Source organism: Benincasa hispida, chromosome 8, assembly GCF_009727055.1.
Source record: "Benincasa hispida cultivar B227 chromosome 8, ASM972705v1, whole genome shotgun sequence".
In the NCBI taxonomy this organism is placed as follows: Eukaryota; Viridiplantae; Streptophyta; class Magnoliopsida; order Cucurbitales; family Cucurbitaceae; genus Benincasa; species Benincasa hispida.
The window spans coordinates 42,986,049-43,013,381 of record NC_052356.1 but is presented as its reverse complement, the minus strand read 5'-3'; the positions used below and the strand labels follow the sequence as shown (position 1 = coordinate 43,013,381).

The window sequence follows — 27,333 nt, the reverse complement described above, 5'->3', positions numbered from 1 at the left end:
CACTCATTCTCACTCGTTTTCCCACGCGTTTTTACTCTCCCAACTCCCTCAATTACTTTGTCATTTCTCGCTCTAATGCGTCTCTTCACATTTACTCCCCTTCTCTCATCTTCTCTCTTCTTTCACCTTATGGTTCATCTTTTTCATTTTCTCTCTTCTTTTTCTGTCTAACTTGTATGAGTTTTATTTTCCCTTTTCTTTCTCAACTCCTCCTTTCTCTGTTTTTTATTTTCTTTCTATGGTTGTTCATTTAGATCTAATTATTCTTCTTCGATTTATTTTTTTTATTAGATCTAAAAATTATTACATACGACGTCCTATTATTGTTTCACTAAATGAAAGATGAACAATATGTTTTAAACAACCTATCCCTTAATGTTTTCAATTATAACAAAATTCTAATGAAATAGTGGTATTTAAAATTATGGCTCAAGTTTTTTTTTTTTTACACTGATGCAACATAATAGTAGAAAAAATAGACATCAATATTTCTAAAATCGTTTCACCGATTTTAGAAAAAGGTAAATCCATATTTCACAAATTGGTGAAAAAAGTCTATCTAATAGTTTTCATTTAAATTGTAAAGATTTTGGTTTTCTTAAGATTAACATTTAAGTGTCACCCCTTCTATCTAAAACAATGTCAATAATTTCATTGGATGACACTAATCCTTTCAGTTCTTTTTAACTTTTAAGATAATTAATGATTACGTCGGGTTTTTTAATGGAATAATTATTGAATGAGAAATTTTAGACCAATCAAAGTTGCCACATCATTTACTAAATTAATGACGAAATTCCAAATCATTAAATTTGGGCTCAATCATGACCGTTGAATCAGATAAGATTAATTTGGCCCAATATGATATTATTATTTGGGTCAAAGTCTAACTAAGCCCAAAAATAGGTTGAATTTAACCCAAACGTCAAATTAGACCTAAATCCGATTAATTGGGCCCAAAGGCCAGACCCATGGACCAATTAAGCCAAAGTCCATTTAATTGGGCCCAAAGGCCAGGCCCATGGATAAACTAAGCCCAAGCTCATATGTGAACTCTATAAATAGAGAAGCTCTCCTCATTTGGAAAGGTCAGCAATTCTACACTCTAGAGAGCTCAAAGGGAATTCTCTACAATCAGAAAACTCCTTGACTCCTGAAGATGACCACGCTTGAAGACTGAAATCCTTTGAAGACACAAGCATTCTGAAAGCTGAAAAAAATACAAGCATTCTGAAACGCTTGAAGACTGAAGTCCTTTGAAGATACAAGCATTCTAACTACGCTTGAAGACTGAAGTCCTTTGAAGATACAAACATTCTTCCAAGACTCAAAGCTTAAGAACATCCACACGCCCCGCTTCTAGACATCAAGCATACACATTCAATCGAGAGAGAATCAAAGGATCAAGTNTTCTTCCAAGACTCAAAGCTTAAGAACATCCACACGCCCCGCTTCTAGACATCAAGCATACACATTCAATCGAGAGAGAATCAAAGGATCAAGTACTAGAGATCGAACCACATCGCATCAAATCAACCTCAACATCAACACCAACTCAAGTTCAACTCCACAAAACAAGTTTCTTCTGAAGCCTCGTGCGAACACTAGTCCTCCAAGAAGATCAACAGGTTCAAAGGCTGATCATTCAAGAAGATCAACAAGTCCAAAGGTCAATCGTTTAAGAAGATCAACAAGCCCAAAGGCCGATCATCCAAGAAGATCAACAAGCTCAAAGGCCGATCCTCTAAGAAGATCAACAAGTCCAAGAACGTTCATCCAAGAAGATCATCAAGCCCAAAGGCCGATCGTTCAAGAAGATCAACCGACTTAAAGATTATAGTTTATTTTAAAAGCATTAAAATACTATGTATTAGAGATTGTACTCACTTTTCACAAAATTAATACAAATACAAAGTTCAAGTTCCACGAAATAAATTTCTCTTGAAATCTCGTGCAAAAAAATTGGCACGCCCAGTGGAACCTCTCTACCTCTCATCTCTCTCGTCATCCAAGTCAACAAATCTACAAATGGCACCAAAGAAAGTTGCATCCAAAGCTACTGTCACAAGCAATACTTACATAAGCTCTGTCATCACGGAAGAAATTTGGGACCAGCTGATGGAACTTTCTAAAGGTGGGATCGTCATCAGAGAAAATCCCTTGTTTGAAAACTATGTTTCTACTACTGATCTATCAGAGAAAGAATCACATTTTGATATAGTGTCTATCATGATGACTGACATAACGACTGAGTCGACCATGGTAGAGATAGAGGTAAAGATAAATCTCCTAATAAAGGTTGTAGAGGAACGAGATCATGAAATCGCTGCTTTAAGAGATCAGATACAGGCTCGAGATAATGTTAAGTCAAGTCAATCTCCAGCTACAAAAGTCAATGACAAAGGAAAGACTGTCTTGCAGGAAAGTTAGCCACCATAATCCACTTTTGTTGCCTCCCTGTCAGTTTAACAGCTCCAGGATATGATCAAAAACTCTATAAGAGCTCAGTACGGAGGACCGTTGCAAACTTCCTTTATGTACTCTAAGCCATATACCAAGAGAATCGACAACTTGAGAATGCTAGATGGGTATCAACCTTCAAAGTTCCAGCAATTCGATGGAAAGGGCAATCCAAAACAACATGTTGCACACTTCATTGAAACCTGTGAAAATGCAGGAACCAGAGGAGACTAGTTAGCCAAACAGTTCGTCCGTACCTTGAAAGGAAATGTTTTCGATTGGTATACTGATTTGGAGCCAGAAATGATTGACAGTTGGGAACAACTAGAAAAGGAGTTCCTAAACCGCTTCTATAGTACAAGGTGCACTGTTAGCATGATGGAGCTGACAAACACCAAACAGTGGAAGGGAGAGACAGTCATCGATTACATCAATCGATGGAGAGCTTTAAGTCTGAGTTGCAAAGATAGACTCACTGAATTATCAGCAGTGGAGGTGTGCACTCAAGGCATGCACTAGAACCTTCTCTACATCCTACAAGGGTTAAAACCTCGTACGTTTAAGGAGTTGGCAACACGCGCTCATGATATGGAACTGAGCATCGCCAACAAGGGAACTAAAGATTTCCTAGTCCCTTAAGGGAGAAAATACAAGAATGAAGCCAAGGGCGCTGAAAAAATCGTGGATAGTGCCACAAAAGAATCTATGGTCGTTCATGTGACCCCGCTGCAATTTTCCTCCAAAGGTAAACAAACAAAATTTGAAAGAAGGCACAATAAGGGCGAGAAGCGTCATTCAACTCTTAAAGAAAGACAATAGAAGGTTTATCCATTCCCTGACTCTGATGTGGCAGATATATTGGAGCAACTACTAGAGAAGTAACTTATTCAGCTTTCGGTATGCAAGCGACTGGAACAAGAAGGAAAAATAGATGATCCTAATTACTACAAGTATCATTGGGTCATTAGTCACCTAGTTGAAAGGTGCTTCGTGTTGAAGGAACGAATTCTGAATTTGGCTCATGAAAAGAAGATTGAGCTAGATTTGGATGAAGTAGCTCAAACAAATCATGCTACAGTAGTGGCGACTTCAAGTATTCCAACACTGTCTATGTCCCATGCTTAAAGACAAAGCCTGATCCATTTCGGAGCCTTCGAGCCTATAGTTGTTTGGTTCCAGCAAGAGATTCAAACACCAAATTCCAAAAATAAAGATAAGCTCGTTGAAGATGACAACGAAGGGTGGATAGTTGTGACTCGTCGAAAAAGAAGACAACCAAACTCCACCCAAAAAGAGTCGCATTCCTATCGAAGCTATAGAAGAAGAAACAATACTTGTAAAAAGAAAGGCAAAAAGATGACATGGAAGCCTAAGCCTTCTTAGAAAGAAGATAAGGACTTCCCTCAATTCCAACGGCCGGCAACTTCGGCAGAATTTCTCCCAAGAAGCTTTCTCAATAATCATCTAGAGAAAGTATCAGAAGTTATTGCATGTCACACTGTCGGCATAGTGGAAGTCGACAACAATCATATGACTACTGAAGAAGTCAACGACTCAAAAGAAATGAAGCAAAGAACTTCTATCTTCGATCGTATTAAGCCTTCAAGTACTCGATCTTCAGTCTTTCAAAGATTAAGAATGGCCACGATAGGAGAAGAAGACCAATGTCCAACAACTACTTCTGCCCGAACTTCAGCCTTTAAAAGGCTAAGTATATCCACATCAAAGAAAGATCAACCTTCAGCATCTACTTTTGATCGTCTCAAGACAACAAGCGATCAACGTACAGGAAGGATGAAAATTTTGAAGCCAACGTCATTTCATGAAGAAAACAACGACGAAAAGATTCACAGTCGTGTCCCTTCACGCATGAAGAGGAAATTTTCTGTTGACATAAGTACAAAAGGTTCCTTGATAGTGAAGCCAAAACTCATCATATTGACGAATCCTACAAATGAAGAGGATGATCAAAACCATGATGAAATAAGAGCTTCTGAAGTTTAAATGAAGGAGCTCCTCATCGCAAGAGCCTAAACTGCATAATGCTCCTGGCCGGCATGAGCTTAAAATGTGAACGGCCCCCTCCAAAAAAAATATTTGTATGAACTACGTTACGACTTGATCCCTGTCATTATAAAGGGTACGTAGGCAACTTAAAGAAATTTAAGTTCAGTCGCGCATAAAAAAAAAAATATTTTTGAAACTACATTATGACTTGATCCCTATCATTATGAAGGGTATGTAGGCAGCTTGAAAGAAACTTCACATTCAGTCCAGTTAAAAAAAATTGAACTACATCATAATTTGATCCCTTTCTTTAAAAATACGAAGGAAACTTAAAGAAATTTAAGTTTAGTCCGTCAGAAAAGGGTACCACAATCGCCTAATTATGATACTACAAGATTGATATTGATCATCCCCGTTAAAGAATGACACTCCAGATTGAAGATGTTCATCCCTATTGGGGGCAACACAATGGATTGAAGATGTTCGTCCCTCGTAAAGAGCTAACACAGTAAATTAAAAGCACACACTTGAAATGGCACTTCACTTCCTCTTTGAGTTCAAGTTCGGAGGCTTCCCCACTTCATCTTTGAAGTTAAATTTGGATCTTTCGTTTCTTCCTCTTCAAAGTTCAAGTTTGGTGCGACTTCCCTACTTCCCTTAAAAATTATTATTCCCTGCTGCTTCGCTCCTTCTCTAAAGTTGTTGCAGTTCTGCCTCTTCTATAAAGATGTTGGCGCTGCAGTTTCTTCATCTTCAAGTTCGAGGATCAAAATTCTGCTTTGATGGTTACACCGTTGCTTCTCCATCTCTGAATTTGATGGTCACGCTGTTGCTTCCCTGTCTCCAAGTTCGAGGGTTGCACCATTGCTTCTACAACTCTAACTTCGGTGGTTGCATTAATGCCTCTCCATCTCCAAATTCGATGGTTGCACTGTTGCTTCTCCGTCTCCAAGTCCAAGGGTTAGATTGCATGCCCCTCCATCTTCAAGTTCAGAGGTTTCATCGATATTCCTCCATTTTTAAGTTTAGAAACTTCGTCGATTTCCCTCCATCTTCAAGTTTAGAGGCTTCACCAATGCCCATCTATAAATTTGAAGGCTTCGTTGATGCTCTTCCATCTTCAAGTTCAGAGACTTCATTGATGCTTCTCCATCTTCGAGTTCAGAGGTTTCATCGATGCTTCATCTTCATGCTCAAGTTTGGAGGCTTTGCAATGCCATCTTCATACTCAAAGTCACAAAGTCAAGCCTACTGCCAAAGATTCATCGAATTCAAATGTGGAGCATTCACCGATGTTTCGTCAAACTCAAATGCGGAGAATTAGTCGATGCTTTGTCAAATTCAAGCGTGAAGGTCTCGTCGATGCTTCTCCATATTCAAGTTTAGAGGCTTTGTCGATGCTCCTCCATCTTCAAGTTCAAGATCGGTGTATAGGGCCCGCTTCCATCTCCAAGTTCAAGATCAGGGTACAGAGCCCGCTTCCATCTTCAAGTTCAAGATCGGTGTGCATGGATTTGCTTCCATCTTCAAGTTTAAGATCGGTGTGTATGGCTCCACTTCCATCTTCAAGTTCAAGGTTAATGTGTCTGGCTCCGCTCTATCTTCAAGTTTAAGGGTGATGTGTGTGGCTCCACTCCATCTTCAAGTTCAAGGTCGGTGTGCATGGTTTGACTCCATCTTCAAGTTCATGGTCGATGTGCATGGATCGACTCCATCTTCAAGTTCATGATCAATGTGCATGGATCGACTCCATCTTCAAGTTCATGGTCGGTGTGCATGGCTCGATTCCATCTTCAAGTGCATGGCTTGACTCCATCTTCAAATGTCTCCATCTCAAAAGTCTGGCATGGCTCGCTTCATCTCCAAAGTCTGACGTGGCTCACTTCATCTCCAAAGTCTGACGTGGCTCGCTTCATCTCCAAAGGTTGTCGTGGCTCGCTTCATCTCCAAAGGTTGTCGTGGCTCGCTTCATCTCCAAAGACAGTCAAGGCACGGCTTCGCTTCACCTTCATAAGTCAAGGTGTGGCTTTACTTCACCTTCACAAGTCAAAGCGCGGCTTCACTTCACCTTCACAAGTCGTTTCACCAGCTTTACAAGTCAAGGCGCGGCTTCATTTCACCTTCACAAGTCAAGGCGTGGCTTCACTTCAACATCACAAGTCAAGGCGCGACTTCGCTTCAACATCACAAATCAAGGCCCGACTTCGCTTATCTCCACAAGTCTGGCGTGGCTTCGCTTCATCCCCACAAGTCAAGTGCGACTTTGCTTATTTCCAAAAGTCAAGTGCGGCTTCACTTCATCTTCAAAAGTCAAGTGCGGCTTTGCTTCATCTCCAAAATTCAAATGCAGCTTCGTGCTTCATCTCCAAAATTTAAATAAGGCTTCACTTGAAAGAAAAAAAAAAAAAAGAAGTTTAAAAAAAACGAAACAGAAAAGATTAAAAGAAAGAAAGAAAAGGAAAAAAAAATGAAGAAAAAAAAGAAAAAAAAAAGGTGAAAAAAAAAAGAAAGAAAAAAAGAGATTAAAAAAATAAGAAAGAAAACGTTGGAAGAGAAAAATGAGAGAAAGGAAAGTGTAGAAGAAGAAGAGAGGATGAGGATAATAGAGGGGTTTGGAGTCCTATTTATGGAGGTTCCCTAGGTTACATAACAAATTAGGAAGTCTAAATCAAATAAAGATTTGATTCAAAATATTATATTTTTTATTAGATTTCCTAATTTGATTCTATCCTAATTTTAAATTAAAATAAAAAATATTAAATTAAACAAATTCCCTATTTAATTTGATTTTGTTAGATTTTGTTCTCAGATTTATCTTCAACTAAGATTTGGACATATTCCAAATTTTATTCAAAATCAAATTTAAATCGTAGATAAAATCACAAATTAAAATCTAGTCATATTCCAAATTTTATTCAAAATCAAATTGTTGAGATTAAATTGTAAATAAAATCTCAAATTAAAATTTGGACATATTCCAAATTTTATTCCAAATCTAAATCACCAACTTTTTATCCTCAAGTCAAATTATTAAGGATAAAATCTCAAATTAAAATTTGGTCATCTTTCAAATTTTATATGATATTCATCTAAATTTAGGTTCTTTATCTCTATTTTCAAATCAAGTTGTGGGAAAGATAAATTCATCTCAAATTAAAATTTGGCCATATTCTAAATTTAAGTATTTTTTATCTTCAATCAAAATAAATTGCAGATAAGAAAAAAATCTCAATTGATCTTTTATTAAAATTTGGGCATATCCCAAATTTTTATCTTAAATCTAAATCAAATTAGGTAAAATCTCACATTAAAATTTGCCCATATTTCAAATTTTATTCCAAATTCAAGTTGTCTAGCCTTGAGTTTTTTTATCTTCAATCGAAATAAATTGTGGATAAGAAAAAAAATCTCAATTGATCTTTTATTAAAATCTGGGCATATTTCAAATTGTATCTTAAATCCAAATCAAATTAAATTGGGACAAAGTTCAAATATTTTTTTTTGTAAAATTTGGCGATATTCCAAATTTTATCCCAAATTCAAGTTAAATTTATGTACTAAATTCATAGTTTGACTGACACATCAGTTGAGGTTAAATTCAAGAACAAATATATTAGGATTTTGATTCCAACTTTATATTTTACGAGATTTATCCACCCATATATGTGCATAAATCTCGAAAGGGGTCATTTGTTGAATGAGAAATTTTGGACCACACATCATTTACTAAATTAATGACGAAATTCTAAATCATTAAATTTGGACTCAATTAGGAGTTGACATATGTCCTGAATTGAAGTTGAAGACAAATTTCAATGACGCCACGTGGTTTTATCATGACCATTGAATTAGATAAGATTAATTTGCCATTATTATTTGGGTCAAAGTCGAACTAAGCCCAAAAATAGGTTGAATTTGACCCAAACGTCCATTGGGCCCAAAGGCCAGAACTATGGATCAACTAAGCCCAAGTCCAACTAATTGAGTCCAAAAGCTAGACCCATGGATCAACCAAGCTCAAGCCCACATTAGAACTTTATAAATAGAAAAGCTCTCCTCATTTGGAGAGGTCAGCAATTCTACACTCAACAGAGCTCAAAGGGAATTCTCTATAATCATAAAACTCCTTGACCCCTGAAGCTGACCACGCTTGAAGACTAAAGTCCTTTGAAACCTGAAGCTGACCACGCTTGAAGACTGAAGTCCTTTGAAACATAAGCATTCTAATGAAAAAAATACAAACATTCTAAACACGCTTGAAGTCTAAAGTCCTTTGAAGATACAAACATTCTTCCAAGACTCGAAGCTTAAGAACATCCACACACCCCGCTTCTAGACATCAAGCGTAGGCATTCAACCGAGAGAATTAGAGGATCAATTACTAGAGATCGAACCACATCGCATCAAATCAACCTCAACATCAACACCAACTCAAATTCAACTCCACAAAACAAGTTTCTCTGGAAGCCTCGTGCGAACACTAGTCCTCCAAGAAGATCAACAAGCTCAAAGGCCGATCCAACAAGCCCAAAGTTCGATTGTTCAAGAAGATCAACAAACCCAAAGGCCAAACCGACTTAAAGATTATAGTTTATTTTGAAAACATCAAAATACTTGAAATCTCGTGCGAACAATAATCACTTCTATTTGAGTGTTTAAAAAATTGGATTCAAAATTTTGTATTCTATATATGAATACTTTGTATAGAATTTGTTACGTTTTGATAATGGAAAATAATTTGAAGTTTTTATTTATTTATTTATTTTTATTATTATTATTATTTGTCTTTAGAAAAGTTAGGAAAATATGTGTGCAGTTGAAAATTAAAATCAATAATAGGAAAAAAAAAAGACAAAATCAAGTTCATTTACAAAAATAGCACTAGATATCTCAACTCAACTCAACTTTGTCCTCAAATACAGACAATAAATACTAACTTAACTCAACTTTGCACACCAAAATAGACATGGTAACTTTCCAGATAATAATTATTAACAATTATTAACGATAGTAATTATTAACTCAACTCAACTTTCTGGTTTTATCGCGCACCAAACACCCCTTAAATAGTTTTTTAAGTTATATTTATATATTTATTTAAATAAGTTATCATTAAATAGTTATATCTTGTTTATGTTGTGGGCGTAGTGAACTGTATCTTCATCTAACAAAATAAATTTATAAATTATCTTCCTTCGAGTACATTTCAATATTTTCAATATGGAAAACACAATATTATTATTTTCACTTAAAATACTTTGGGCTCTTTAATAAAGTCAAGTTTGGAGAGAAAAAAACAAAAAATATATATTTATTATGCGAAAATATGTAAGAAAGAGAATTGTATAGATATTATGTGAACAAATTTGTATATTGTTAAAGGATGTGTATAACTGGTCATAAATTATAATTTACTAATTCTTTATTTATAAAAATAAAAAAAGGGGAAAAAAGGGGTTCCATAAAGAGAGAAAAAAAAACTAGAGATACAAATAAGTATAAAAGGACATGAGGACAAAATAGAAATGGTTGAAAAATCTTATGACACAAGGAGCATGTAAAATTAAAGGAATAAAGGGCATGAAAGGTATGTACAAGCCCATAGAGGGACGTGAGTGAAAAGAGCAAAATAGTTATTATTGAAAAAGTTAAGGAAAAATGTTAAGTTAAAAATTCTCCCTAGTATTGATATAGATATAAATTAAAAAAAAAAAAAATTAACCAAGTTATGAAAATTGAAAAGAGTATGAATAAAAATTAAAAAAAGAAAAAAAGAAAAAAGCTCAAATTTTTAAAAAAATTAAAAAAATGAAAAACAAAATTATTATCGAACAAAGCCTTAGATATTAGATACTTAAGAAAAGATAGAACTTAGAAGTAATTAAAACCAACTTGAAAGCTTATGAATTATACTTACGATTTGACGTTTTTCTTTTATTTTGAAGAAAAGATATCGAGAATTACAATCTTAAATATTTTCAAAACATGTTTAATTCATTATAAATAAAATTTAAAAATACATAATTCAATTATTAAGATAACTTATTAGGTTGGTGTAAACAACTCAATTTCAATATTAAAGTACACATTTAGGGGTTGTTTGGCAACTTTGGGAGAGTTGAGCTTGGTGGGAAACTCTTAACACCCTCTAAACCATTGCATTTTCTCTAACTTTCCTCTTTACTCTCTCATTACTCTCGTTTGTTGTTTCTTTCTCTCTCTCACTTGTCTCCTCACATTACTCCCATTTTTATATCTTTCAACTTCTCTCTTCTTCATCCTTTTGGTTCGTCATCTTTGTCTCTTCTATTTCTCTTCCTCAAATTTTCTCTTCTTACTCGATTGTATGGGTCTTTTCTAGTCGAATCACTCTTTGCTCTTCTCTGTATATTTTTCTAGGGTTGTTTTCATGATTTTTTTTCTAAGATCAACTACGTATGTGGTTATTTGTCGACTGTTTTTCTTCTTTCTCGTTTGTTTTTTTGTTCAAATCTACATTTTTTTGGAGTTTCTGTTACGAGTTTTGGATATATCTTCTCCTCATGTTTTATTGTTTCTCGCATGTTTTTGAGTTTTTGTTATCAGTTTTGGATATATCTTTTCCTTATGTTTTATTGTTTCTTGTATGTGTGTTTTGTTCACGATTTTCTGAGACAGGTTTATTTACATGTGCAACGTTTAGCCCTCAGTCGGATTTACCTATATGTTAGTTAGATCTGTAAGATTTTTTTTCAATGGATTTTTGGATTTCGATTTTTCGAGTATGTTAGATCTGTATATATTTTCATTGGTTTTTTTTTTTTGTTTCGATTTTTTGAGAATATGTTAGATATGTAGGTTTTTTCATTTGATTTTTTGGGTTTCGATCTCCTAAATATGTTGGGTTTATAGGGTTTTTGTCATTGGTTTTTTGGATTTTGATTTCCTAAATATGTTAGATCTATATGTTTTTTATGGGATTTTTTGTTCCGATTTCCTTATTGATGTTCCTTATTACTTTTATGTTATTTTTTCCTAGGGCAGACGCATATTTGTAGGATAGACTTGTATCGTGGAAAAAAGAGAAGTTTTGGACGTCAGAATGAGGTAGTTGACGTCATATTTGCTATGGACGGCCTGACTAATGATGATAGATGCGATCTTATTGACATCATTGACACAAACATACAACAGATGGACTGTTTCCTCGTTGTACGGGAAGAAACACGAAAAGGGTTTTGCATCTACCAACTTTGTAGGACCCTTTAGATTGACCACCTAATATTTCAACCCAATCCATCTTTTTTTGTAAACTCATTTTTTGAACTTGGCACATGTTTGGCCATCTTATATTATTATGTGATGTGAAAAACAATGTAACTTTGCTATAATAGCACCTAGTGAACATATTTATGATATGAAAGGTAAATATTCAACGTACACTTTCATTTTGACATAAACGATGAATATTATGTAAACATAAACTGTTAAGTCATTGAATGCTTCAACATTTACGTGTAAAACATGTTTTTTTTTTTTAATAATAATGTTAAGAAAGTAAGATTATATATATATATACATTATCAATTTATAAATAATTGAGAGTTAAAAAGTGATTGTCAAATAGAAGAAAAAATGTTTATTTTATTGGAATATGATATGTTTTTGGGTGGAAAAATATAATTGTTTTGTAATTGAGTGTTCAAATTGTATTATTATACGTTACGTTCTTCAAAAAGAGAACAAAAATGTTGTCTAATTTTTTTTAAATATGATTTGGTGTTCAAATTTGAGTACTAAGTACTTGTGTTTAGTTATAACTATTTGGAATATGTTTGGTGTTTAGAAATGGAGAAAAAGTATGTTATGTAATTGAGTGTTCAAGAATCGAATTCAAAATTTTTTGTTTAATATATGTATACTTTGTGGATATTTGTTATGTTTTAAGAATGAAAAAAATGGAAGTTTTTTTTTTTTGTTTTGTCTTAAAAAAGTTAGAAAAATATGTGTATAGTTGAAAATTAAAATCAACAATAGAAAAAAAAAAAGAAGACAAAATCAATTTCATTTAGAAAAACTGTATTCGATATCCCAATTCACCTCTGCATCCCAAACACAAACAATTTAACTCACCAAAAAATAATTACCAATTCAACTCAATTTAACTTTACACGTCAAATGTCTCCTTATAGATAAACTTATCTTCTCCTATTGTTCTACATTTTATATTTATCTAAAAACTCAATCTTCTCATCTATCTCAATTTTTTACACTTATCGAGTTACTCCACATTTTTCGCTTTCTTTCCTTCTTCACATTTATTAAAAAATTAAAAAAAGAAAAGAAAACTTCATTTTACCACTCTAAAGTCTAAACACAAATGGACTAATTTCAGATTTATTAAGTCTCTCTCTATTAATGGATAATTACGGCTTACTATTCTTTTTATATATGTTTTCCTCCAACAATTTACAATGTCCAAAATTTGGGCCGGGCTGGGCTTAATCTAGCTTTTGATTATCTTTTCTAAGAAATTAGTCAAATCATAAATTAAATCAAAATAAAAGTTATTATTATAAGATAATAACATTTTCCCCTCACCTTACATTTTATTATAATAGGTTATTTTTTAGATATAACAATCGGGGAATTTTGTCTTTGGGAATCTTATCAATTGGACTTGGATGGGGCTTGTTGGTGGGAGATGTTGTGCAGACTCTAGCAAAATTTCGATAAAGTTGCAGCAGCATAGCATATTCTAATTTAAGATAAATTCTAGAGTAGTGGATTATGTTGTTTGTTTGATATTTTCTTTCCTTAAAAATTTTAAAAAGTATAATTTTTATAGGTTCAAAATGTCAAACTCAATATTGTTTTCCCCCTATTTTTAATATAATAAATAGGTATTCACATATTTAAATCTCCGATTTAAAAAATATACTACGTATCAATTGCAACTATGATTATACCAATATAAACTATTATCTTATTATCGATTATAAATATTAGTAGCTTGGTTGAAGGATCTAATGTAAATTATAATATTATGTATTTAAAAAACCTATAATATTATGAAAATAGATAAACCAATTTGAAGTTATATATAAAGGCAAGTTGAAATGCTTTTTAATCTGAGCATTTTTTTTTAAAAAAATAAGTATAAAGTAATTTTCAATTAAAATATCTCTATCTTACTTTTATTTAAAGTATATTAAATAACATTTGTTGGTTATATATTATAAAAATATTCCTAAATTTTATCATTTATTTCAACACACCTTCAAAAGTTATAATATTACCATTGAACTTTCATAAACATTTGATTAAAACTTATTTAGAATTTCAAACGAAAATTCAAACATGAAATGATGTGGCAATGACCAAGAACAAAAATTTGGATTGTCACACCATTTTAGATCAATCATACCATTTCAAATTCAAATATTCATTCAAACTTCTAAAATATTTATACCCCAATAATAGTTTTGAAACATCTGTGAAGATTCTAGGATAAATGAAGATTTATAGTCTAAAAGTAGTTTTGAAATTGTTGAGGGTCGTCCCAAACAAAGTCCAAAATTCACGGGTGGACCCAAGCCTAAGGGAACAAAATGCTACATAAGGGTCTACACGTCTCAAAAAAGAGAAAGTCAGCCCCTCGAGTTTCGGGTGGACCAGTCGAGCTGATAAAATTTTACCAAAGAAAATATTTGAGTCAAGCTTGACATTGTCACTTTGCAATCTCGAAGACCACTCCTACCCTGACATCACTAATGTTATATTTAACCTAGAATGTGAGTTAGAGGAAGGATCTCATAAATAGACCCATTTTGAGGTAAGTAACTCCAAGTGAGAAACCCTAAATCTTTTATGTGTGCAGCTGAGCTAAATATTTTATATATTAATTTAGGCATCGGAGTGTACTAGGCTTCGGATCACACGAGTATTTTTACGTAGGTCAATTCCAGCGACATGTCCAAACTAGAGGAATAAGCTGAAATTGTGTGAGTATTCTGAGCCAACAAAAAAAACTTTACTTGTTATATTAGAAGGAAGGTTTATATTCCAAATGTTGTTTTGAAACTTTTAGGAAAAATTTTGGATGACATTACAAGACTAAAAAGTATGGATATATTTTTGAGAAAATATATTATTTTCTTAGGAGTTATCTTGACCATGACATTACATTACACATGTCAACCTCACGCCATATCATCTAGAGAAATTTGAGAATTTTAAAATACTTTAAAATGACATAAGTGAATTATATGTTATATAAAAATTATAACTACCTGACAAACAAAAAGAGAAAATCCAAGCACAAAAGCCATCAAGTGAAAAGGGCATCTAACTGGCAAAATGTAAAGTTGATGGAGACATTTCTAAAATTTGGTTTAGTGATTCTTACAAGATATTAATTAACTATTTTTGTGGTAATTATAAAATCTAGAAAAAAAAATTAAAATAGTGCCAATATTAATTAAGAAATTAACAGGGAAATTAGAAGGAAAAGAAATGTGGAGAATTATTTATTTATATATAATATTGTGGTACAGGGAGAATCTCCAGCGTCGTTGGAGAGCCGATTAACCGTCCGATGAAAAATGTATTACGTATGGAAAGAGACGCTTAGCCATAGGATTAATAGCCAAATTCAATGTTCATTAGGTCGTCTCTATTACGCGACAATATAAGGATGGCCGACGGCCGTCGCTTATTTTAAACCCTAGCGTCTTAGCCATTTTCTAAAAGCTGATTGGCAGAAGTTTGTTCATCTCAGAAAATTTTTGAAGGTTACGACAATCACCGCCACGCCATGGCTCAGTTAATGGGAGGCTCTCTGTTCTCATATGCTCCCGTTGGGTTTCACCCATCCAAAACAGGTATTTTGTTTGAAATCTTATTATTATTATGCATTTCTGTTATTCAAAGATTGGAAATGGAAATGGGAATGGGAATGGGAATGGATTTGTTCATGGTAACATTTTTCATTTTGTCGATTTGAGTTTCTGGCTCCTCTGTGATTTTTCTTTCGGGGAGATGAATGGATTACTGTAATGTCGACGGTGGAGAATGTGGTTCGATTGAGTTTTTGTGGCTTTTAAAATGCATTATCTGAGGTTGTAGTTTTGTTTTTATTTGCAGAGGCGGTGGCGAGTTATTGCCGAGTTTCTGGCCTGACGAAGTTGCATTCATTCCAAGAGGCATTTTCATAAATAATCCTCTCCCTCCTAATCTTAAATGATTTTTATCCATATCGATCTGTTCTTATCTGATTCTTGGACTTATTGAATTGTATTCGTGGCTGCAGCTGGGTGCTAAAACGTGTGAAATCCATGGCAATAGCATAGCTAGTAACAGGGCTGGTGTTCTGCAGTTGAATAAGAAAAGCGGTGAGGTTCCCCTTGTTTTATATTTACTCTAAAAGAGCAGCCGAGTGATATTAAGTGTATTATTAATACTAATTTTGTTCTACTATTTTAGCCCTGTGATCTATATGCTTTAAAAGATGTGTTTTGGGGGTTTTCCCTTCATATCGAGTTGTTAAAAATTTTATCCTTTCTTTTTGAATGGATTCAGTTATTCAGGCAATACTGCAGAGTGAGAGAGAGATAGAAACTACCAATGGTATAGGGACTAGAGGTTTGCGTGGGCAGTTGAATAAGGTTGTTCTTGCTTACAGTGGTGGCTTAGACACATCAGTCATCGTCCCCTGGCTGAGGTATGTCTTCTTCTTTAATCTTGTTTATTGATCTAGCCCGGGACTTCTAAATTATCAAATAATCATTCAGTAAGTAGTAGTAGTTGCATGATTTGTGGGCGTTGAAGAATTCAGAGATAGCTGATACTGGCTCTTCGGTACATCGACTTTTTATGATTTATGACCTTTCAATTTAATTGAACTGCATGGATTTTGCTTTGAGCTTTCAGTTGTTCTTTCTATGTCATCTCCTTCTGAATTATTTTCTTCCTATGCGCATTGACATTGCATGTATTGGCGTATTGCAGGGAGAATTATGGTTGCGAAGTTGTATGTTTCACGGCTGATGTTGGTCAAGTATGTAATTAGCATTGGTGAATTAGTTTTTCTGTTTTGTTTTTTGTTTTTAAATAAAATTTCTATTTATATATATGTAGGATAGCCACTTGACTGGAAACCCTGTGAAATTTATCTTTTTGCATCTCTTTGTGGGTCTTTAACCTGTAGGGCGCGAAGGAATTGGAAGGTTTGGAAAAGAAGGCTAGAGCAAGTGGGGCTTGTCAACTGGTGGTGAAGGACTTGAAGGAAGAATTTGTAAGCGACTTCATATTTCCTTGCTTACGCGCTGGTGCAATTTATGAAAGAAAATACCTGCTTGGGACGTCAATGGCCCGTCCAGTTATTGCAAAGGTAAGTTCTAACTTGTAGTATTGCTGCACGGAGTCCTTACTTCTAAGTTATATTAGCAATGTGGATTTCGTAAACAATAAATAAATTTATTTAAGATTCTAGGTGACCTGTAAGTTCCATTCATATTTATCGTGTTCATGATTTTTACTTGTTTAGTTTGGTATTTTTTTAATTCCGTTGCATTTCTTTTTATATTGAAAAAATAGGCCATGGTGGATGTTGCCAAAGAAGTTGGAGCTGATGCTGTTTCTCATGGATGCACTGGGAAAGGAAATGATCAGGTATGTATGCCCTTACACTGTGATCTGGATATGAGTATACTCTTTTCCCTGGTGAGTACAATAGGTATCTTATGGTAAATCTAATTAAGGTACGCTTTGAGTTGGCCTTCTTTGCTCTAAATCCCAATTTAAATGTGGTGGCACCGTGGAGGGAATGGGATATTACTGGAAGAGAAGATGCTATTGAGTATGCCAAGAAGCATAATATACCTGTTCCAGTGACAAAGAAATCAATTTACAGTCGAGACAGGAACTTGTGGCATCTTAGTCATGAGGTAATGGCGATTAGTTTTTATTGATTCATCATTCGTCTAAGTTGGATTGTTATTGTTTCTATTCTTGTTTTTTTCTTTTTTGGAAGAGTAATGAGGAAACCACCTTTCATAAATGATGTCTGTAGTTTTTTTTAGTTTCTTTCTTTCTTTTTTTCTTTTTTTCTTTTTTTTTTAATCAAGTTTAAATCAATCTAAGTGACGATTTTATTCTTGATGAATTTTAGCTCTTTCTGATATTCTCTTGTGCATTACTACTGAAGGGAGATGTTTTGGAGGATCCAGCAAACGAACCTAAAAAGGATATGTACATGATGTCTACGGATCCAGAAGATGCACCAAATGAACCAGAGTAAACTTCCTTTTCAACTTCAAATCTTTACAAATGATGATTTTATTATTGAATCTATCATCAACTATTCAAAATTTTATCAACCACAGTTGGTTATGTAAAAGGGAGTAATATGGTCAATCTAGAATCAAGTTCATTCTTTTTGCTACACACAGCTGGAAAATCAAGAGTTTGAATTCAATATTCGAGTGTGACATTCATAAGTGAATACTTTCTTAACTCATTTTCTTTGCTTAATTTGTGGGGCTGGGGCCATACCTTTGTCTCTTTGGTGGGTGTTTGCCATTTCTGTTCAACCAGCTCAACATGCCATCGTCTTTTGCAGATACGTGGAAATAGGGATTGTGAGAGGTCTCCCAGTTTCTGTCAATGGCGAGGTACTTTCACCAGCCTCTCTTCTAGCTAAAGTAAACGAAATTGGTGGAAAGCATGGAATTGGGAGAATCGACATGGTTGAAAATCGTCTGGTGGGCATGAAAAGTAGAGGTGTCTATGAAACCCCAGGAGGAACCATCCTTTTCGCGGCCACCCGTGAGCTTGAGTCTCTAACACTTGACCGAGAGACAATTCAAGTGAAAGACTCATTGGCACTCAAATATGCAGAGTTGGTTTATGCAGGGAGATGGTTCGACCCACTTCGTGAATCCATGGATGCTTTCATGGAGAAGATCACAGAGACCACCACTGGCTCTGCCACTCTCAAGCTCTATAAGGGTTCCGTCCATGTGGCCAGCCGCCGAAGTTTGTACAGTCTTTACCGGGAAGACATCTCCTCCTTTGAAAATGGGCAGATTTACAATCAGGCTGATGCCGATGGTTTCATTCGCCTTTATGGCCTTCCCACCAGAGTCCGGGCAATGCTCCATAAGGACTTATGATCCCTCACTTTGATAATGGATGCGCCTTTGGCACAAGAATCAATAAGGTAATTTAATTAGTCGATATGTCTGTCTTTGTCTGATGGGCTGTTTCAATTTGTACATGTATTGTTTTGTAATGTAACTAAGGTTTTTTTTTGTTTTTTTCCCATTGACGGAATTAGGGGTTTGCGTTTAGTAGGGTTTTCTGTTTGTTAGCTTAAAGTTGATTTTTTGTTTAGTTAATTTTAGGGTTAGTAAAGGGTCGAAGTTTAAACCATATTTAAGTACTTGTTGGGTTTGATTATTTCTCCACTTATCTCTGTTTTTTCTAATAATATATTATATTTCTAGAAAGAATTATTTTCCGCTAAAGCAAAGTGACTAGATATGATGGTCTTCTACTAAAAAAATTGATCAGATGTGGACAATCAGATATTTTTGTTACGATAACTCGATTTGATGGATGTTTTGGTGAACAATATGTGTGTCTATAATTGATTTTTATTGAAATTTAGTGTATCTTTAAAAGTGATTTTGAAATGGTTGGAATCACTGTTCTTACGGTTATTTAAAAACACACCACCTTTAATTGTTCAAAATTAATTCAATGTTTATTTTTACTTTTAAATGTATTTTTTCATGCTAATAAAATTGATTTTGAATTTTTTTTTTTTTTTATATATATATATATATATATCCATGAGATACCTTGTCTAATCTTATGGGACAATCTATTTGACCTTACAATGGTTGACACTTCATTTGATCTTACAATAGTTGGGTGTTAAAGGAAACTCATCGGATATTAAATTATCGGTAGGTGGATCATAAATTGAATGTATTTCCTCTTAATATTTTATCAAATTGATTTTGAATGATTAGAAATACTTGAATGACTTTGAAAATTAGTGAGGGGTAGGATTTTATATTTTTCTTAGAATGCAGTATTCATCATGGGAATCTAAAATTTGAACTTTTAGGTCATTAAATTCTTTTGGAATTCATGTATTTTCTTTTTAACTTCAAATTACGTGGGGAGGAAAATATGTGATTTGAGCACATTTGATAGTAATTTTGAAATGGTAAATTTTTTTTTTTATATTTTCAAAATCACATTGAAATAGGGTGAAAATTACATCTAGAAGTTTAAAATGAAATATTAAACTAACTTTATAAGATTGATTTTGAATATGATATAATTTTAAAATTACTCTCAAACACTTAAAACAAATTCATAATATTTTTTTAGCTATATTAATCAATAACATTTTTTCCCTTGAAATAATATTTCTCTAATATTATAGATTAAAATATGATATTGATCAAAGGATTTTGAAGTAAATATCCTAAATTTGTCCCTTGATTTTAATTTTTAACAAAGTTGATTAAATAATACCAAATTGTATACCAACTATATTGAATAATAAATAATACTGACAAAAATAAAATAAAAGGAATAGATTTTCTTCAAATAGGGTGGCTTTGTTCCATAACTTTTCTTGGGTTAAATATCAATTCATATTCTAAATTTTGGGATTGTATTAATTTAAAACTAAAAATTACAATTTAAAACTAAAAATTGTAAATTCTAAAGTTTGAGATTGTATTAATTCCTGAATTTTAAACTTCAAATTAAGAATGGTATCTATTTACATTTAAATAAAATATAATAAAGGATTTAAGTTGATATAATTAAGAAATTTTAGGATTTAAATTGATAAACCTATAAAAGTTATTTAAATTGATACCATTTCTAAAATTCACGATTTAAATCAATCCAATTATTAATTTTAGTTTTAAGGATATAAATTATTATTTTTTATTAAAAAATATATCAAAACGTTCAAGCGGGGGGCGGGCATGTTAATTGACTGCATGGAGTTCACTATCTCCAAGAAGATTTTCTCTCGTCGATCCCTAAAATTAAGAAGCCAAATTTGGAAGGTGAACCGAAAGTTTAAAGTTATGTTCAACTGATTTTGTCTCTTTCAATTGACAAATCGTCATTCAATTCAATGCACAACCATAAGCAATCAATCCTTCGCATGCAGACCTCCATAGCCTCCATTAATGGGAGGGTTTTTGCTTCCCTCTCTTTGAACGTCAGAAAATGGGTTATGACGGCGAAAAAATGGTGTTGGCTATGTGTAGCGACAGGAACATGGGATCGGGGATTACTATTTGGGATGTCAAAACAGGCCAAACTCTCCTTCACATTCCCACTTGCGCTTCGCCTCCCTACGGTTTGATTTGCTTGAGAAACGAGTTCCTTGTTGCTTCTCAGACTCGCAAGGAAGGGTCTGTTGGTGGTGGATCTATCTTCATTTGGTCACTCAACAAGGTATTGGACTATTGATTAATTTGCTGGAAGCCAGAATCTTTGAGATTCTAACGTTATTTGAATAATCATGGACGATTTTTATTCTAAACACTTATACGCGTTAATGATTCTTGAGATATTGTAATTCTGATTGCAAGCTCAGTGAAATCCCCCTAATCAACATCGATACTTCTCGGAGTGGTGATATGACCATAATCCATCAGCATTAGTTGAGCTTCTATGCTCAGACCTATTAAAATTGATTTCTACTTATTGGACATTCCATATTTTTTCAAGTTCACAAGTGAGATTTGAGGGTGATTTAACAGTATCTGGCCTGAATAATTGTGCCTTTCAGCCTCAGCCGCCCATTATGAGCTATACATTAGAGCCCATTGGACCACTTGCCTCAACAAAGGACAGTGTATATCTTGCAGGCGGAACTCACTCAGGAAATATTCATCTTTGGGAGGTCTGTAATTAGCTGCCCTTCTCATATTTTCTATCCAGCAGGCAATTTTCTATTTACTTGAGTTTCTGTCTGCGTATAAGTATAGATCTGTATGTACATATGAAGTGCGCTATGTACATACATTTGCTGAAGAACTTGAAGTTCCCTTCCCCAATTTTTACCTCAAAATCTCATTTAGTTCAAGCAATTTGTAGGTTGGTAGTGGTAAATTGCTCAAGATTTGGAGTGGTCAACGTAAACCTATAAAATGCGTTCTATTTTCTTGGGACGATTCGTTTCTCATTACTGGTTCAGCTGACGGAATGATTTGTGTCTGGTCCATGATTGGGTAAGTGTATTTTCTTCCCATTGCCCTTATACAACCTCTTTGATGAAACCATTTCAGATAGCTTTTCGTTGTCATGATTTTTCATATCGAACTTGATGTAAGTTTGCTGGATGTGGAACTTGTGGGAAATTCACAACCAATATTGTATTGTCTCATGGAACATAACTCATCTTTAACTGGTCTACTCACCATGTCTGGCTGCTCGATGTCAATAATCATTTCAAGCTCCCTCAATGGCAGTTTAAAGGTTGCTAAACAGTAACACTGTTCATTGTATCTATTATTCTGTTGAGCTCTAATAAATTAATAACTTGATTAACCCTTTTGGGTTGCAGTTTTGGGATTTAATGTCTGGAATGATTAGGGGAACTCAAGCTCATACAGAGGGGATCACTGCAATTGTTCTTCATCCAACTGAGCAACTTCTGTTCTCTGGGACCGCTGACGGGCGAATTTTTGCTAGCAGGCTTGCATTTGGATTGGATAACTGCATTACCATTAAAGAAAACCAATTACTTGCACCAAAAGGACACAAGTAATGTATGGTACTTAAAATTTCTTTTATTGATTGCAGAATGACTTTCCCTTTCTGTTATCTATGGAGTTCTCATTAGTATTGTTCTATATTCTTTTATGACTTTCCGAGCACGGAAAATGCATTTTCCATTGAAATCAACTCCCTCTTGGCTTCATCAGCAGATTAACATTACTAGTTCTGACTATTTTGCTACTTGTTTTTTCTTTACTCTAACCGACAAGTACAATGTATGTTGCAAGCCCATTCTTTGGCCTTTCCTTTATACTTTTATAGTAAATTCATGTTTATGTTTCCACCATTAATGCAGAGGAGCTATTACTGCTCTGGCCTTCAGTCAGATGGATCTAATTTCTGCATCCGAGGATTGTACTATCTGCAAATGGGACATCAGCGGTCAGAGAATCATACAGAAGCTCGACCATAAGAAAGGTAATAACTTGATGATTTTTTTGTTGTATGTGAACTTCCCGCCTTTTTCACTTCGCTATCAAATTACCATTCTTCTGCCTTTGAAGATTTAAAAACTATTCTGGCTTATAATTGTAGTTTTGGAAATTTGATCTAAGATAGAAATGGTTGTTTCAAGAGATATCAATTCATATTTTCATCATCATTGCCATACGAACGAGATGCATAAACAAACAATTCTCCTCTTCAAGAGTTCTATCTGAGATCTCTGAACATGCATCAGATTGTTGTTTTTTGTCCGGTAACAGGGAGAATAACCAATTTATTAGCAGTTCCACGGTCGTCCTTGATCTCCACATCAAATCGTAAGAGAGTCTTGAATCAATTCTCCATGTCCTCACTCGACAAGTATCCTCAGCCGGCTAACTTGTTGAAGAGCACAATACCTCTCTTTCCCTCCCTCCAACCCCTCCGGGAGAATCTGAATTCCATCGGATTCACAAGTACTGGCTCATTGAATCAGCAAATACTTGATACGAAGGTCAATCTCTTCTTGAATCTTTCTACATTGTAGCATTAATAATATAGCTAGTAATAGTAATGCTACTAGTAATAGTAATGCTAGTGAAGTCAATGGGACAAAACGCAGCCCATATTATCAATATATTCACCCTCCTTTTCATTCAGACAGAAGGGACATCGGCAGCAATACAGATGAAAGTAGAAACAAGCTTAGAAAGGCGAGTATGGGCTTCCAAAATGACGAAGCAAGTGATGGACATGAACAACCATCTTCAATCACGGTTACTAGACATGATGCGGATTCGATTGTTCGGGCCTACAAAAATTAGCTCGTCCTCGAAGAAACGAAAAGATGAAAGAGATCGAGTTGCAAGGACGAGGGAGAAGCGTCCATTGTCATTCCATTAATCTGTGGAAGATTTGGTGGACCAACTGAAAGTGATATATTATCTATAGATCTTTAAAATGTTTGCAAACTTGAACATGGTTCATCCGATTAAGATAAATATTTCAACTTAATTTTAAGGAAGGCTACATCATTAGTACTGGACATGTCAAGTAAGGACTTTTTTTTTTTTCTTTTTACCTTCTTTCTGGATTAATTTGAAGAGCCATTTTTTTCCATGGGATGTAGACTTGGATGCCTGAAATTGGAAACATTGAGAGAGCTATATGTTCATCTTAGAATTACATATTGTTTCAATATCGGTCCTATCAACCTAATCCTAGTTTAATATTCTATTTTTATATTAATTTTATACGTTAATTTGTATAATAAATTAAATGTTAATTGTAGAAAATATTCTTAAACTTTAAATTTTATTTGTGCTCGTGAGACTTTAAAAAGCTTAATTTTTATCTTCAACTTTGATATTTGTTTTAGAAAAATGCTCTTGGATATGGGTAGATTCACGTGGGAACAGATTGCCTCTTAAAATTTAAAGGCAAGTTATAAATCATTTGGTTTTTGGCTTTTTATTTTATATTACTTCCACCTCTTCTTTTGTTATCTACTTTTTTACTAATGGTTTAGAAAACGAAGCTAAAATTTGAAAATTAAAAAAAGTACTTTTAATTTTTTTTTTTATTTTTAGAATTTGGTTGAGAATTCGATTATTGAAGTTGAAAAAAAAATGTAAATCATAGTAAAAAATAGGGAGGAAATATGTTTAATTTTCAAAAATAAAAAATAAAAAATAAAATAATTTCCAAAGAGAGCCTAACTTATCCGTTTTTAATATCAGTATGAAGTTCCATTTAGTCGGTGGTTTTCAATTTTATTTTATATATACATAACACATAAATAATGATGCTAACATAGATTGTAATAACAATCTTAATCTACTATATAGAAATAATTAATATTAGTTTTTTCAGTTGATGTATAAAAACTGAATATATACACACATTTTTAATGTAAATTAGATTTTTCTTTTGAAAGAAACGAAATATAGAGTTTTTTGGAACCACTTTCAAAGTTTGAAGGGCATTTTATATCTTTTTAAAACGGCATTTTATATAATTGAGCCTAAACTAATTTGAGATTTATGTAAAAAGAAATATTTAATATTATATTCAATCTTAACTTGATTTTTTCAAAAGGACATATATTTAAATGAAGGTATAATTGGTGGATTTTCTTTTATCACATAATCAAGTTAAAGAAAATTCTAATATCACTTGGTTGAAAATTATATATTCATATGGCTAAACAACATTAAGAAGAACATCCCATTAATTAAAAAAAAAAAACTAAGAATATGGAATGAATAATAATCGTACATGCATTGAGTACCAACTAAAGGAGAACGCTTTATCCCAAATAATATATATAATAATAATTTAACCACTAGTTAAATACTAGAAAAATTGTAATAGGTGGTTAAATAAATTAGGTATTTTACAAACATGTCTTTGACGTATTGTTTTGCAAATATAGCAAAATATTTAAGTTCTAACATTCACTTTTTGGGCATTCCAATTTTAACCATTTTTTTTTACGTTGGCATTCCTATTTCTTCTCAAGCTCGAATCATAGGTAGTCTTTCTTCATCACCAACCTTACCATACTATATTATTATGTAATTTTTTGGGTAAATTGTAAAAACTACTTCTATAGTACAGTGATAATTGTAATTACACTCTTAAACTTTTACAAATAGTATACTTTATACAATTATGTAAGTTTGAAGGTCTAATTTGACCCATATTTAATACTTATATATTTGTGTATAATTTTTTAAATATTAAAAAAACATCTAATATTTTTTTGTAACTTTTAATTTATGTTTTAATATATAAGTGGGAGAATCAAATCTAAAATAGGACTTTTAAAAGTATCTAATAAATTTCTTAAATTTCTATTTTATGTCCAATAAATTATTAAATTTTCAATTTCTTTGATTTTGAAGGTCTTTGATCATCTTTGGTAATTTTGTTGATTGTGTTTAGTTTCCTAAGTTTTAGATTGTGGTAGATGAAATTGTGGTGATTTTGTTCGAATTTGAAGAGATTGACAAGTATAGATTGTTGGTTTGGATTTTCTTTGGTTTATATTTTGGCGGGAGATTGAGGAGTCAACTTACTTTGTGATTGCTATACTAAGTGTTGAATGAGAAATTTTGGACCAATCACAAGTCACCACGTTGTTTGCTAAATTAACGACGAATTTCTAAATCATTGACTTTGGGTCCAATTAGAAGTTGACACATGTCCCGAATTGAATTAAAGACAAATTTCGATGACGTCATACGGATGAATCAGATGAGATTAAATTGGTCCAATTTGATATTACTATTTAGGCTTAAAGTCCAAACTACAAAAAAAATTGAATTGGACCCAAATTCCAAATCAGGCCCAAAACCAACTAATTGGGCCTAAGAGTCAGACCCATGGACCAATCAAGCCCACGAAGCCCACCTGAGAACTCTATAAATAGAGAAGTTCTCTTCCTTTGTAATGGCAGCATTTTCTACACTCAGAAGACCCAGAGAGAATTCACTAACAAGCAGAGGACTCCCAAGACTAGAACTCCTGAAGCTACACTAGGCAGAAGACCTTTGACTTCTACTTCAAGCTTCTAAGACTCCTAAAGCTGCACTCAAGGCAGAAGACCTTTGAAGACACAAATACTCTTTCAATACTTATACTTCAAGCTTCCAAGACTCCTGAAGCTGCACTCCTATAAGGCAGAAGACCTTTGAAGATACAAATACTCTTCCAAGACTTCTACTTCAAGCTTCCAAGACTCCTGAAGCTGCACTCTATAAGGCAGAAGACTTTTGAAGACACAAAAACTCTTCCAAGACTTCTACTTCAAGCTTCCAAGACTCTTGAAGCTGCACTCCTATAAGGCAGAAGACCTTTGAAGACACAAATACTCTTCCAAGGCTTCTACTTCAAGAATGTTCGATGCTTTCCTTCTCCAAGTCAAGCATATTCACCCAACTAAGAGAGAATTAGAGGATCAAGTATTAGAGATCGAACCACATCGCATCAAATCAACTCCAACATCAACACCAACTCAAGTTCAACTCCACGAAATACGTTTCTCCGGAAATTTCGTGCGAACACTAATCCTCCAAGAAGATCAACAAGCTCTAAGGCTGATCATCCAAGAAGATCAACAAGCCTAAAGGTCGATCATCCAAGAAGATCATCAAGCTTAAAAGCCGATCATCCAAGAAGATCAACAACCCCAAAGGCCGATCACCAAGAAGATCAACAAGCCCAAAGGCCGATCACCCAAAAAGATCAACAAGCCCAAAGGCCGATCGTTCAAAAAGATCAACTAGAAAGTTTATAGTTTATTTTGAAAGCATCAAAATACTGTGTATTAGAGATTGTACTCACTTTCTACAAAATTAATACAAATACAAAGTTCAAGTTCCACGAAATAAATTTCTCTTGAAATCTCGTGCGAACACTAAGTAGTTTGTGATTTCTATCCACTATCATCTAATTGCTTAAAGTAGTACCATTGTTACCAACTTTAAATTATTGTGTCATGAGCTTAATTTTCATTTTATATTTTGTTATTTGTGCAATTGGCCTTAAATACCAAAAATAAATTTTGCAAAAGGATGAATATGCTTAGAATTTATAATAATCAACGTCCTGAATAACATATTGGATAAAATTTTA

At 33.6% G+C, this 27,333-nt stretch overlaps 2 protein-coding genes across 4 annotated transcripts; both read left to right on the top strand.

Annotated features, from left to right (window-relative positions):
- The first annotated feature begins 15,119 nt into the window (after positions 1-15,119).
- LOC120083827 (argininosuccinate synthase, chloroplastic-like) lies at positions 15,120-18,914 on the top strand. The gene is made up of 10 exons (XM_039039713.1): positions 15,120-15,329; positions 15,592-15,650; positions 15,758-15,839; positions 16,027-16,168; positions 16,456-16,504; positions 16,655-16,837; positions 17,044-17,118; positions 17,208-17,393; positions 17,654-17,742; positions 18,068-18,914. Exons 1-10 carry the CDS (start codon positions 15,263-15,265, stop codon positions 18,618-18,620), a joined length of 1,485 nt encoding a protein of 494 aa, XP_038895641.1. The 5' UTR covers positions 15,120-15,262; the 3' UTR covers positions 18,621-18,914.
- Positions 18,915-20,463: 1,549 nt separating this feature from the next.
- LOC120082827 (protein ROOT INITIATION DEFECTIVE 3-like) lies at positions 20,464-23,943 on the top strand. 3 transcript variants are annotated; one of them, XM_039038157.1, is made up of 8 exons: positions 20,464-20,943; positions 21,281-21,394; positions 21,589-21,722; positions 21,825-21,969; positions 22,058-22,257; positions 22,568-22,689; positions 22,977-23,209; positions 23,356-23,943. In XM_039038157.1, exons 1-8 carry the CDS (start codon positions 20,713-20,715, stop codon positions 23,596-23,598), a joined length of 1,422 nt encoding a protein of 473 aa, XP_038894085.1. In that variant the 5' UTR covers positions 20,464-20,712; the 3' UTR covers positions 23,599-23,943. The 3 variants fall into 3 exon arrangements, with proteins under 3 accessions (XP_038894085.1, XP_038894087.1, XP_038894086.1); XM_039038159.1 differs by having other exon boundaries at positions 23,360-23,523; XM_039038158.1 differs by lacking the exon at positions 21,825-21,969 and having other exon boundaries at positions 22,087-22,257.
- Positions 23,944-27,333: the final 3,390 nt, after the last annotated feature.

Excerpts from the sequence above, each read along its gene's own strand:
- LOC120083827 (XM_039039713.1), top strand. The coding sequence starts at position 15,263 with ATGGCTCAGTTAATGGGAGGCTCTCTGTTCTCATATGCTCCCGTTGGG. Across the intron at positions 15,651-15,757 it reads AGTTGCATTCATTCCAAGAG|CTGGGTGCTAAAACGTGTGA; the intron begins GCATTTTCATAA and ends TCGTGGCTGCAG. Across the intron at positions 16,505-16,654 it reads TCACGGCTGATGTTGGTCAA|GGCGCGAAGGAATTGGAAGG; the intron begins GTATGTAATTAG and ends TTTAACCTGTAG.
- LOC120082827 (XM_039038157.1), top strand. The coding sequence starts at position 20,713 with ATGGGTTATGACGGCGAAAAAATGGTGTTGGCTATGTGTAGCGACAGG. Across the intron at positions 21,970-22,057 it reads CCCTCAATGGCAGTTTAAAG|TTTTGGGATTTAATGTCTGG; the intron begins GTTGCTAAACAG and ends TTTGGGTTGCAG. Across the intron at positions 23,210-23,355 it reads AGCAAATACTTGATACGAAG|ACAGAAGGGACATCGGCAGC; the intron begins GTCAATCTCTTC and ends CTTTTCATTCAG.